Source organism: Gopherus evgoodei, chromosome 19 (genome assembly GCF_007399415.2).
Source record: "Gopherus evgoodei ecotype Sinaloan lineage chromosome 19, rGopEvg1_v1.p, whole genome shotgun sequence".
NCBI lineage: Eukaryota > Metazoa > Chordata > Testudines > Testudinidae > Gopherus > Gopherus evgoodei.
Window position 1 is genome coordinate 13,360,849 of NC_044340.1, and position 14,165 is coordinate 13,375,013.

Consider the following 14,165-nt stretch of genomic DNA (forward strand, 5'->3'; position numbering starts at 1 on the left):
ACTGCTCTATATAGTATACACTGAAATGTAAGTACAATATTTATATTCCAATTGATTTATTTGATAATTATGTGGTAAAAAAGAAAATAAGCAAATGTTCAGTAGTAGCGTGCTGTGATGCTTTTGTATTTTGACGTCTAATTTTGTAAGGAAGTAGTTTAAGTGACATGAAACTCGGGGTTACGCAAGACAAATCAGACTCCTGAAAGGGGTACAGTTGTCTAGAAAGGTTGAGAGCCACTATTCTATATTATTTAAAGGCAGTGTTGTCCAATGGTTATAGCATAGAACTAGGAGTTAGAAAAACCTGTGCTCTACTCATAGCTCTTCCACTGACTTGCTAGGTAACTCAGGCAAATCATTTTAACCTTCAATAGCTTAGTTTTCTCCTCCATCAAATGAAGGATAATAATATTCCACTCTTATTGGTAAAACAGTTTCAGATTTTTAGATAAGTTTGTATGTAAACTCAGAGTATTCATTTTAAAAATCTTTGTGTATGTATTTGATTCAGGAATAGGTGAAATTCTCTGGCTTGGGTTATTCAGGAAGTCACAGTAGGTGATCTTGACATTTATGAATGATGTGGCTTTAATTTTTTTCAGGGTTTCATAATGACAGATTTTAAGCAGTAGAAAGAAAAGTCAGAAAACAAATTGAAGGAGAATTAGAATGTTCCCCTCTTTTAAAACCTGATGCATCCCCAGTGATTTTTAGCTGATTTACACTGGGGTAAGTGAAATCAGCAGCACTGTCTTTGTAGTCGAAGCATTCGCTAAGCAAAATTGCCACAGGAGGTTTCCAGGAGGGCCTTGGAGCTGCAGAAGGTATATGACAAAGCAGAGAAAAAGCACAAAAGAACATTGGAATCCTATGTAAGAAACAAAAGTGGAATGAAAAAGAGAGGGAGAAGAGGGTTTATCCAGCCCTGAAGGCTAAAAGCAAAGCTGTAAAAGGTGCATACATTGTCAAAGTAGAGAAATGAGGGAAGGCCTGATTAATAAACCAAAAAAGAAAAAGGGATAAAAATGTTGAGTGGTACAGATGACTGTTCCTCTCCTGGAATAAAAGAAAATGAATAAAAGTAAAGGTGCTAAGACAACAGCAAAGCAGTGTCCACAGCAGTGAGCATAGATTTATATAAGAGTAAGGGATTAACCAGGAGCCCAAAGTACAGATGGTGTTAGATGAAATAATGACCTAGGTCTCAAGGGTGTGAGTAATGCCCATGTGCAGGACTGGCTATAGAAGAAGAATTAGTATGTAACCAAATGAACAAGGAAACTAATTGAAAAACAGGTTCCAAGGAACCATCTAAGCTGCCCAATTTCAGACTCTTTCAAAAATCAAATGTTCCTGCTGGGTACTGGAATGAGGGATGTGGCCAAGGGACCCAGCTGAAAAACCAAACATTGGAGACCGGATTTTAGATAATTGCCAAAGTTTGCATTTTCTTGGGAAGAGTTGAGCTTAACTGTCCACCCCCCATCATTAACATTTTCATTTAAAAACAAAACCAGACCACGTAAACCTTCACCTTTACAGGACTCATCCAGGATACCCATCCAAAACTGGAGTAAGAGGCAAAATTTCAGTGTAGACGCCAAGGTCTGAATATGGACACAGAGCTGGATGAATGCACAGGCCATATAAACCCATGCCTAAGACCTCAGCTTCTGAAGATGCATGATGAAATGAGAAAATCTGCCTAAAAAATCTAGCCCTCACAGGTGCAAAAAAACCCAAAACATGTTGTTGATAGCCTGAAACAATAGCTTCAAGAAGAGTGAACTGCCCCATTGTCACATTGTCCCTCCCAGTGTCACACATACCATGCCACCCCACGAGACGTGCTGCATGGTATGTGTGGCACTGGGAGGGACAATGTGAGTTGTACATAAGACCTCAGACTGCCTTAATTTGGCCCAGCATGGACATGAAAAACTCACTGTAGCCCCCAAATATAGTCCTAAAAATAATTGGGCTGGTGTCTCACTCCATCTCCATTGACTTGAAATAGAGTTACTTGATTGGAACAACACTTGTGTACTCCAGCTGAGAACCTGACCCACTCCATAGTTTAGTGTCATTAGTATTTGGACTATCTTAGTGCCTAAGAACCCACCAGGGAGCAGGGCCCCATCAACTCTTGGAAGCTAAATCCCATCCATGTTTCTTTCAGACGCAGCTCTGGAACCCAATCCTACTTCCCTTGTGTACCTCAAGCTCCCATTGAAGCCAATAGGAATTTGGGGTGTGAAAGGAACACAGGATAAGGCTTCTTAGGAGGGTGGGATTGAAGGTGTTAACAGCTGGAAAAGGCTTCAAAGCCTATGGAAGTTTGAACATAAAGTTAAAGGGTACAAATTAAACAAGCTTCAAGTTCGTAACTGCTCTAATGATAAGTGAAGTGTTCCTCACTGCCAATGCCTGTGTATTCTGAGACTGAAATAAACATTGGCCTGCTAAACCCAGGGCTCTAAGTTCAGTCCTGGAGGGGGCCATTTACAGATTCGGGGACTGGTCCTGCTTTGAGCAGGGGGTTGGACTAGATGACCTCCTGCGGTCCCTTCCAACCCTGATATTCTATAACCTGTTCTGATAGGAGCACAACATGCAGCGGAACATCCACTATTTAAACCATGATTTGTGTAAAAAGTCTCTGCTTGTTACCTATGTCGCTACCTAAACTGAACTAGGGCTGGTGCCCTTAGGCTTTAGACGTCTTCTGCATTCGGTTTGTGTCTGGGTCTTTGTCATACTGAGTTAAGGTGCATCTTTTAAAGTGAGGTTTTGCTATTCATTTTACCCTTCATTTTTTAGTGTATTAATTATTTAAAGGCAAAAAGGGACTTGCATCTGATGCTACCTTTCCTCTTCCCACACAATACAGAGGTAGATAAGTGTCTACAGGTGGAATTATATAGAAACCAGTCAAATATATCCCTGATGTAATCCTGCTAAAATCAACCCAGTAAAATCAGTGTACTTATATCAGCGATGAACCTGGCCCAATATTATAAATCACAATTAAATTTCTAATCTCTCGAAAGATTAGAAAATGCAGCTGCCTTGTGTGCACAGAACCTCTTGCATTTCCAAATATGAATTAGACATCTTCTCATTGCAAGACCTCCACCAGTCACTGCCAGAGGGAATGTGTTTGCTGCTATTAAATCTGTGCAAGAAATGGCTGCAGATTCCAATTGGCTCCATGTATAAACTTATATAATTATAAGAAAAGTCTATGGGTTTAAACCTTCTAGTGCTGCAGAAATTGCTTCATTTTAGTGGCAGAAAAAGGCCAAACTCAGCTCTGCAGTAATCTGAAAGGAGTCTCAAGGCTTGTGATAATCTTATTTTGAAGAACTACAGACATTGAAAGTGGCAGGTTGAGATGATCTGTTCATTTGGAAGGGGGTTTTCAGCCTTCTTCGATGTGGAAGTGTGGAGCAGGGTAGCTCCAAGAGAAAATATCGATCACCTCATATAATTTGAGTCCTCAGAAGTGCTGAGCCCTCTCACAACTCCAACAGGCTTTCAGTGGCTCTAAGGGTATGTCTACACTATGAGATTATTCCGCTTTTACATAAACCATTTTTTAAAAACATATTGTATAAAGTCAAGTGCACGCGGCCACACTAAGCACATTAATTTAGCTGTGTGCATCCATGTACCGAGGCTAGCTTCGATTTCCAGAGAGTTGCATTGTGGGTAGCTATCCCTTAGCTATCCCATAGTTCCCGCAGTCTCCCCCGCCCATTGGAATTCTGGGTTGAGATCCCAATGCATGATGGAGCAAAAACAGTGTCACGGGGGATTCGGGTAAACGTCGTCACTCAATCCTTCCTCCATGAAAGCAACGGCAGACAATCATTTTGTGCCCTTTTTCTCTGGATTGCCCTGGCAGACACCATAGCATGGTAACCATGGAGCCCGTTTAGCCTTTTTTCACTGTCACCATATGTGTATTGGATGCTGCTGACAGACGCGGTACTGCAGTGCTACACAGCAGCATTCATTTGCCTTTGCAAGGTAGCAGAGACAGTTACCAGCCCTATTGCACCGTCTGCTGCTGTCATGGGTGTTCCTGGCTGGCCTTTCTGGGGTCGGCTGGGGGCGCATGGACAAAAATGTGAATGACTTCACAGGTCATGCCCTTGTTTTTTTTGTCTAAAAATAGAGTCAGTCCTGCCTAGAATATGGGGCAAGTCTACTAGAGTACCAGAGAGCACAGTCGCTTCGGGTCAAAGCCCCAGATATCCCGCAGAAATGTTGAGTTGCATGCCATTCTAGGAGGTGCCCCTGCAACAACCTCACCTGTTGCTTCCCTCCTCCCACACCCTTCCTGGGCTACCATGGCAGTTATCCCCCCATTTGTGTGATGAAGTAATAAAGAATGCAGGAATAAGAAACACTGAGTTTTTAGTGAGATAAAATGAGGGGAGGCACCTCCAGCTGCTATGATATTCCAGGCAGGACATATCCATTACTCATTAAAGGGTGCGGGGGAGAGGAGCACAGCCTCCTGCTGCTATGATAGTCCAGAATCTCCATTAGACATGAAAGGGTGGGGGGAAGAGGAGCTCAGCCTCCAGCTGCTAAGATGAGGATGGTTACCAGCGTTATTGCACCATCTGCCAGGAGTGAATCTTCAGGACACAAAGCTTAAAGAAAGGAATGACCGGGAGTCACTCCCATTTTTTCCCAGGCACCCCCGGCCGACCTCACCAAGGCCAGCCAGGAGCACTCACAGGATGATGATGAGGATGGCTATCAGTCATTTTGAACTGTACTGTCTGCCACGGGGGAGGGGATGGAAGAGGATGCTGCTGTTTAGCGCTGCAGCATCCTGTCTACCAGCAGCATCCAGTAGACATACGGTGACATTGAAAAGAGGCGAGAAATGATTTTTTTCCCTTTTCTTTGAGGCGGGGGGGGGTGGTAAATTGACGACATATTCCCTGAACCACTGGCGACAATGTTTTTCACCCTTCAGGCATTGGGAGCTCAGCCAAGAATGCAAATGCTTTTCGGAGACTGCAGGAACTGTGGGATAGCTCGAGTCCTCAGTCCCCCTTCCCTCCCTCCATGAGTGTTCATTTGATTCTTTGGATTTCCTTTACGGTTGTCACACAGCACCGTGTTGAGTCCCTGCTGTGGCGTCTGTCTATCATAGCCTGGAGATTTTTTCAAATGCTTTGGCATTTCGTCTTCTGGAACGGAGCTCTGATAGAACAGATTTGTCTCCCCATACAGCACTCAGATCCAGTATCTCCCATACGGTCCATGCTGGAAGTCTTTTTGGATTTGGGACTGCATCGCCACCCGTGCTGATCAGCGCTCCACGCTGGGCAAGCAGGAAATGAAATTCAAAAGTTTGCAGGGCTTTTCGTGTCTACCTGGCCAGCACATCCGAGTTCAGACCACTTTCCAGAGCGGTCACAATGGTGCACTGTGGGATACTGCCCAGAGGCCAATACCATCGAATTGTGGCCACACTAACCCTAATCCGACATGGCAATACCGATTTCAGTGCTACTCCTCTCGTCGGGGAGGAGTACAGAAACTGGTTTTAAGAGCCCTTTATATCGATATAAAGGGCTTTGTTGTGTGGACGGGTGCAGAGTTAAATCGGTTTAACGCTGCTAAATTCGGTATAAACGCGTAGTGTACACCAGGCCTAAAAATCAAACCCAGATAAGGCATAAAATAAGACAATTCTGCTTTTGTGGGCCTGATCCGGCATTATATATTTTGCCTAAAGAAAAGATCGGGTCCTTGTAGCAATCTTTGATCTGCTTTTCTGGCAAGCTTGCATATCTTTCTCTCACTCTGATTTCATTCAAGTCCTCCACAGACTGTGAGCACATAACAGGAAGGATTATGAACTGCAGGCCTATTAGATGCCATTGCGGGTTTGTCTGTCAGTTCGCATCTGAGGTCTCTTCAAGAAGATGTCTTTCAAAACTGCAGAGGAAATCGGTCTCCTTTGGAAGCATGGTAGAAGGGCTGTTTCTCTGTCATATGCTATCATCTTCCCTCTCTTGTTGTATAGCTGAACTCCAATGAAATATAGGGACCAATCAGTAATGCAAAGCCTCGGTTTCCCCAAAGCTTTGCGTAGTGTGTCGCAAAACATCACATGAAATGCGATGGGGGAAACCTCACCCTCAGGTGGGATTGGGCACAGTAGGTGGCAGGAGACATCTCGTTATAGACCCAAACTGCCTGTTAGTGTGTAAGAAAACTGCTGTATCTACCCAGCGCTCCTTTGGATAAACAGCGAAAACAGGCAGCGTGAAGACCTTAGTTCCTCTGGCTCTAGGACAAGCTAGGACATTAGGGAAAGAGGGACCAGACTGAAGTTAGTAATGTGTGTTGATTCACACCTTCAGGTGCCCTCTCACTCTTAGCGGTGAATGTTTAACTTACAATCAAGCTGACTCCTGCGTAGGTAGGGTCAGAAAACCTGCAGGGCGCTATAATTGTATTGTGGCTTAGAATTTGTTAGTTAGAGGAATGTTCCAGTTGCAGAGCTTAGAGAGAAAAAGGAAAAGAGATGAGCTTTAAAGGTGGGTCGAGAAGAGGAAAGGCCCTAGGGAGAGGAAAGATGGAAAAAAGCTTTGTTTTCGCCCCGCGGTGGCAGTCAGATTCTAGGGGAAAACCCCTAGAGTGGAGGGGAATCCAGATGAATGAACTACAGGGTAAAACAAATCAGAACCTACGCACTGCATCTTGGACTGCAAGAAGCAGAGACCCCTTTCAGAGCCCATCTTTCCGTCCTGACGGTAATGCTGGGCTCAAAGGGAGAACATTTCTAGCTCCCCCAAAATCTCAATTTGTAGCGGGAAGGGTCTAATGCCCCCTTCTTGACGCCAAGAAAACAAGGTAAATGCTTAATTTAAGAAAGAAACTGCCTTACACGCTCTTGAAAAATGCTACTTGTTCGTCTTCGCCGTCCCTTAGCTTTATTTTCCAGCAAGGGCACCTTTACATAGCCGTTGAATTATTGCAATTTAGTCCGCTCCTTGGCTGCGCTGGGTATCTGCAATCTTCCAGAGGCTACATCAAGAAATTGCGGCATTCCCCCCCCCCTCCCAGTCTAACCCCATTTTTGCTTTTAAATAAGTGGGAGGGGAATGTTCCGTGCGCTGAATGGAACCAGCTACCTGTCGTTACTATTAAGCTGTTGGTTTAGTCCTGGGGCTGCAGCCCAAGCTGGCAGAAGTAACATTTCTTTAATCTTTGAATCTTCTTTAAAAAAGAAATATCGCTGATGGCTAAAGCAGGCGCGCCAGCACTCCCCGAGAAGTCATTTCATCTGATGAAATGGCTAGTCAAGCAGCTTACGTCTCCCTGGCTGCGCTGCCTCCATTAACAAGTTGGACATTACACCCCTTTCATCACTATTAATTCGTTTGCTTTCCCATTTGCTCCTAAGAGAAAGTTGTTAGCTTCTTGTGTTTTTAAAGCCCCATCCAAAATCCTGAGTTGATGCAGAAATTGGCCTTTGATGGGAGGATCCCAGAGCAGATTCTTTCTGGGGAGGAGAAGAATCCTGCTGATAAGGGCTAAGAGAAACCTACCAGAGCCAATTTCTGGTGACAGGGATAGAAAAAGTGTATGATAAAGTAATCCGTACCTCTATGTAACCGGAGATGGGTATATCCCAAGAGCTAAACAAATATCACCGCAAACTAGGCAAACACACACATACCCAGACAGTTTATTATTTATTTATGCTTTTAAATACTAGAGCCCTTGCTTGGACACCTTGTTATTATGTCTATACACGTCTATAAATGTTTGTATGTATTGTGTGTATAACAAAGATGTTTGCGCATGTTATGTGCATACACTTTTATAATATTTGTGTCTGTTATATGAACATACACTATGTGCGTGGTTGTGTTCTCTGCCATATCTACTTAAACTCTGTGTGTGTGTGTGTATTTATATGTGTGTGTGTGTGTGTGTGTGTGGGTATGAATAATATAAACATACACACAAAATAAATGTGGATCTGGCTATCTATCTAGAATGTATATATTTGTATATAGAGTTTTGCCTGATAAATGAATGCAAGATGTGGCTCAAAATAAACCAAAACAATGCAGGAGGCATAACGTCATTTAAAACTCTCTATTTAAAAACTAACATCAACATTCTGGCTAGCTGTCTGTAAGATACAATTAGAATCAAACGGATGGCATGCGGCCTCTCTACACGTGCATGTAAAAGTAACATTTGAAAACTCCTGTGCTCCCAGTTCCAGGTTCATTAAAATATCATGATTGCCATTTCTATTCTTTTAAAGGTTTCTCCATCTATTTGCCGTTTACTAGCTCATACATATGGAAGACATGGCTCACACTTCCTGGAGAACTGTACTTTTAGGGCTAATTGATTCTGGTAATTAATTTGTTCTACCTGCTGGATCAGATGGAAATGCAGTCCGTGTACCCAAGGATTAGCACTTGCCTTCCTAACATCTTTTTCCTAATTATCTAATAGCATGGGTTGCGAGAATTCTGGCTCTATTAAAACACTTTTACTATTAACACTAGTGATTGGAATTGTGATGACAACTCGATTTCAACAAATTAGAGCTGAAAATCAGGAGATGAAGGAGAAGTGCCTTCTTCTAATTTCCCCGAGTTTAACATCAATAATTAGAGCAATTTTCCGAGATGCGAGCCCAAATTATCTCGGCTATGATGTGGTGTATCACCCTAATTTTAGCAAATTGACTCCGGAAAAATAATGCTACAGATTAGAAAGAAAAAAAAAGACAAACAGAAGGGGGTAAAATTGGAACAACCCCCCCCCCCCAGTAGGATAATATTTAGGAATGGCGGGGATGCGGCTGTATATAGGATCACAGCCAACGGTGGAAAAGTAAAATTTAAGTAGAACTGGTTGGAAAAGGGCAGCAACGATGATGGACAATGCCACCAAAACTTCTTTTGTCCTTTTTGAGTCAAATTTTGAAAAGTGGCAACATTTCAGCCAGCTCTAAAAGTCATTCACGCAGAATAAAGACTTATGGCTTTGACATAAACTAAAGTCATCGACACATGGAAATATTCGTTCTACTCCCATTCTTGTTGCTAGCTCCTCCGTGGCTGCACATTATGTCGCTCCACTGACCCCAAGCAAGCTCTTAAAGTTAACTCTGGCTTACACCAGAGCGGGGGCTCTGGCCCTTTTCTTTCAGTTTGGAACATCCTGAGTGATGGCTTGTATTGAGGCGGGGTCAGAGGCCCAAATCTGGGCTCATGGCGGCGTGTGCTAGGCGCTGTGTGCACACGTATATCCCTCCTTTTGCGTATGCACCCACATACGGGTGCAGAGCCAAGGAAACGTGCCTGCCTATATTTAATAAGCCAGTGATGGCGCGCTGCGGACATTTGTCTGACCCTGCAGCACCTACATTTTCGAGGTGACTTTCTCTCTCTATTCTTGGGATCCTAGGGCTCTGTCTGCTTCAGGATCTCCATCAGCTAGGAGCACATTTTCCATACCCCCTTCTTGCGTAACTAAGTATCCCAATGGCTTCGCACCAGCCTTATTACGGACCTTTAATGGACCGATTCAGTACCTTGGCCAGCGCCCCCTTCCTTTCAACCTCTCCATTAATTTGGGTGCCATAGGGAAATGAGAAACCCTTTTCCCTCCGCCCTGCTGGTGCGCGATTGGCTCGCGGCAGAGCCCCCTCTCTTCACAAATCTCCTCCAAGCCGCCCGAAGCCACCTTGATCTTCTCTTCTGGTTCCTGCCATCTGCGGGTGTTCAGCCAGCGGGTCTGAAATCAGAGGCCATCCCCCACGCGCGCCCCGTCTTCCAGCGCGGTTCCCACCACTGGGGGAAATGAACCTCCACTTCACCTCCCCGGTGCATCCCGTCTCCGCGCCAAGGCCGACCTCCTTCTTCATCGAAGACATTTTGCTCCACAAGCCCAAGTCCTTGAGAGAGGTCCCTCCAGAGCACTTCTCCAGCCCCTTAGCTTCCAGGGTTCCTCTCCTGGACTATGGATACCCTCTGATGCCCACACCCACCCTCCTGGCGCCCCATCCGCACCATGCGCTCCACAAGCCGGAGCATCACCATCCATACTTCTTAACCACCTCGGGTAAGTTGGGTGTCCCGTTTTCTTTGTGTTTGTTTCGGCTTTAGAAGAAGGGGAGTGTATTGACAGGCGAACCCAGTGTTAGCGCCCAGCACTTCAGACCTGGGGGATTTCATCTCCTAGCAAGGGTCACGCTTCATCATTCAAGGAATGGCACCTGTTATACATCAAGGCAGATTTTACACGCCTGCCGATGCTACAGTCTGGGGGAATCATTATAATAATCAGACTTTATTAGTTTAGTTTATTCCCTGCCCTTCATCAACAGCACCAGCGGATTTAGCCATTGCCTATAGATGTAGGAATATATTGAATATCAAAAATAATTTGCACGTTGCAGTTCTTCTTCTGCTGTCAGAGGCTGGTGTCTAACCTCCCTCTCTCTGAGCAGAAATCACAGTTTACTTACTCACTTTTTCCAGAGAATCTTTTCTTAGGGTTCAAATGTTCTGTGCTTTAAAAAAAAAAAAAAAAAAAAAAGCCCGCAGAAATCCGATCGAAGCTGCATCCACAGATCTGTGTATCCATCACTGACCCACTTTTACAGCATGCATCTTTCAAAGAGCGGACACTTACTATTTAGTACCAAAAAGTTCAGAGGAATTTATCTGCGTAGTTTTCGAGCATAAAATTCCTTATTTCTTAGGCTGTGTACTCTAAAAGATTATTTGGCCTTTTAAAAAAGTTAAATTAGGTTACGGCCTGGCCTTTCCCATATCCAGTCAGTCAGATGGTCACTTCTTTCTGATCTTCGCAGCACAGGTGGTAAATATTTTCTGTGCCTCCCTAGTAGCTGGTAGTGAATTTCGATTTTCAAAAATGCGCCCGATTAAAATAGGCACAGAACAAGAAGATCAATCCAGTATAAAATTGCAGAGAAGAGGGAGAACAATCTGCACCAGTTGTCTAATAAAATCAAAATCAAAATCCTTACCTTTGGCTTTAAAAAAGTGGACCCTTCGGAGTATCTAACAGAGAGCGGTTGATGAATAAATCACAAAGAAATCGAATGCTCAAATGGAAAGCGAGGGGTGGATTTATTATTAGCTACCATCAATAGAAATAATTTGAACGGAAACGCATGTAGTGAAAAATTTGTGTAGTATTCGGAATAGAGATAAAGAGAAACTAAATTCAGTGCGCTAATCCTTCCCCTTTTTAAATTCAGCACACTACTTTTCTTTTAAACTGAGTTTGAGTATGTTGCTTTTCCACTGTTATACATGGGGTGGGACGGTGACGAGGGGACAACCGACCCTCATTATATTATTGCAAAGCGATGGGTTTCATAATCTAGACCCCAACGTATCATCCGGAGCTGGTTTCCTAAAATAAGCAAAAACCGATTAAGTTCACCCGTTAAACAGATAGACACACTTAACCTAATACACACGTGTAATATGATTACATACCCAAATTTCTCTGTATTTGTATGTGTGTAATATACAATTACATACCCAAAATGAGTGTGCCCATGTTTGTATCGAGTGTATATATTTAAAATTATTCTGTGTGTGTTTGTGTGGAGTATACACACAATTACACACCTTTGTGGAATTCTATATTACACACTCACGTTTTATGTGTGCATTTATGTTTGTATAATTATAGTACGTGTATACACAGGTGTGTTTATATATAATATTATTTAAATTATCATTGTCTTTATTCTAGACCCCTGAATTGCAACCAGACCAAAATTTCACCGGTAGCAACATTTGTAAATACCCACCATGGTCATGACACCTATTTTTTTTTTAAACTTACACACACGCACCAATGAAAGTGTAAAAGGAATACAACACAAAAAAGCGGGGGAGACCCTTCTATGTAACATTTCTCGAGCTGAGCGATGTCTGTGGAATGAGTTAATGCCAAGTAACTGCCCAGGAGAACAGCTGTACCAGATTCTAAACAGCCTCCTGCTTTACTCTTTGTGTGCGGGAGGGAAATGTCCGCCTGGGACAGAATATGCCCCTCACCCCAAGACGAAACCAGTAGGATCCGAATGTAGGGTGGGTGCTGCAGTCGCCTGGCCACGGTGACTTACCTAGGTGCGGGGTCTGCGAGCCCAGGGACACCTCCCGGGCCACACACACAAGGCTGAGCGGTGCCCTGTCCAGACAGGTGGGTGGGGAGCTCCTTTCTCTCCAGGTGGGGCTGGGAAAGGGGGAGAGGACCCCGGCTTTCCAGCCTCGGCCCCCGCCCCGTCCCACGGCCTCTCTCCCCTGTGCCCCGCGCTGCAGGCATGCCCGTGCCCACCCTCTTCCAGCACCACCCGCACGCCGAGCTGCCCGGCAAGCACTGCCGCCGCCGCAAAGCCCGCACCGTCTTCTCCGACTCGCAGCTCTCCGGCCTGGAGAAGAGGTTCGAGATGCAGCGCTACCTGTCCACCCCGGAGCGCGTGGAGCTGGCCGCCGCCCTCAGCCTCTCAGAGACCCAGGTGTCCAGCATGGAGGGGGAGGGAGGTTCCCGTGGCCGCTGGGCAGCACCCGGGGAATGGAGAACCCCACCAGGGAAGGGATCCTGGGGCTTGCCCCCGGCTCTGCTCCCCGTGCTCTGCGGTGGCCCAAAGAGCTGGGGAAATGCCCGAGGGGAAGCAGGGAGCAGCTCCCATCCCCGTGGTGCCCTTCAGCTGTGTTCCGAGGGGACATCCTGGGATAAGGGACCTCCGTCTGAGGTCGGGTAGCATGATAATGATAACTTGTGAAACTGGGGTGCACGCTACTGATATGTGTGCTCATGCAATGCACTGGGTGACGGTGCCCCCTGGGGAGCTAGGGCACATGCTACTGACGTGTGTGCTCATGCAATGTACTGGGGTGACGGTGCCCCCTGGGGAGCTAGGCACATGCTACTGACGTGTGTGCTCATGCAATGCACTGGGGTGACGGTGCCCCCTGGGGAGCTAGGGCACATGCTACTGACGTGTGTGCTCATGCAATGCACTGGGGTGACGGTGCCCCCTGGGGAGCTAGGGCACATGCTACTGACGTGTGTGCTCAGGCAATGCACTGGGGTGACGGTGCCCCCTGGGGAGCTGGGACACATGCTACTGACGTGTGTGCTCATGCAATGCACTGGGGTGACGGTGCCCCCTGGGGAGCTGGGGCACATGCGAATGACATGCGTTCCTCCCCTTTCTCTCACAGGTAAAAACGTGGTTCCAGAACAGAAGAATGAAGCACAAAAAGCAACTGAGGAAAACCCAGGACGACCCGAAGAACCCCAGAGGGGAGGAGTGCCTGGAGCAGAGCTCGAGCGAGCCTGAACTGATCGACAAAGCCAGCTCGGACCCCCGCAAGGCCAGCCAGACGCCCGCCTTCCTGCTGGAGGAGAACGAAGATGAGGTGGACATCATCGAGGATGGGGATCTTTGCGCCACCCCGCATCTAATATAGACATGTTCGTTCCCCTCCCCACAAGACGAAGGGCTCGGGTGACTGGAGGCCCCTGATCTGGTTTTGCCGGCGCAGTGCTAAGAGCCATGACTCCTCTGCCCAATCACCAAGGCAGACGTGATCTCGGTCTGACTCGTCGCTGAAAAAGCTTGTCCCACGCCCGAGCAGTCCCTAGTAGACCCAGCTAGTGCTAGAGCCAGAGAATATTTTAAGGCCACGCTTGAAAGGATCTGTTTGTACAGTCTGGGAAAGAAATGTATTGGATTCGATGTAAACATAATTGTAGCGCGAGCAGTCCCGTTTATATCATTGGTTGCCAGTAGAATCTGTCCGGCTTGGTTATTTCTAATTCAGCTCACGCTTGTTAACTGCTATCGACTTTTGCGTCCCCTTTGAGCTAGCACAACTAAGCATGAGAGTTTGATCGTGTTTAAGCACGACTTAAAAACAACCGAGCTAGCTAACACGAGGCTGTCAGCATAGACAAGGACAAGAGAGTCAGCTAGTCACGATTGTTTTGGACACGGAGTTTAAACACGATCACCACATTTTCTAATGTGAACAAAACTATAACCAGCCTTCTGTTGTTTGGCAGATAGTTTGTGTGTCCCGCAAACACGTTGTATAAATGGG

At 45.7% G+C, this 14,165-nt stretch overlaps 1 protein-coding gene across 1 annotated transcript; it reads left to right on the forward strand.

The window, feature by feature from the left end:
- Positions 1-9,872: 9,872 nt before the first annotated feature.
- BSX (brain specific homeobox) lies at positions 9,873-13,532 on the forward strand. Its single transcript, XM_030538669.1, has 3 exons — positions 9,873-10,134; positions 12,378-12,574; positions 13,284-13,532. Exons 1-3 carry the CDS (start codon positions 9,873-9,875, stop codon positions 13,530-13,532), a joined length of 708 nt encoding a protein of 235 aa, XP_030394529.1.
- Positions 13,533-14,165: the final 633 nt, after the last annotated feature.

Coding starts and splice junctions, on each gene's coding strand:
- BSX (XM_030538669.1), top strand. CDS start 9,873: ATGAACCTCCACTTCACCTCCCCGGTGCATCCCGTCTCCGCGCCAAGG. Junction 10,135..12,377: donor ATACTTCTTAACCACCTCGG/GTAAGTTGGGTG, acceptor CCCGCGCTGCAG/GCATGCCCGTGCCCACCCTC. Junction 12,575..13,283: donor TCAGCCTCTCAGAGACCCAG/GTGTCCAGCATG, acceptor TTTCTCTCACAG/GTAAAAACGTGGTTCCAGAA.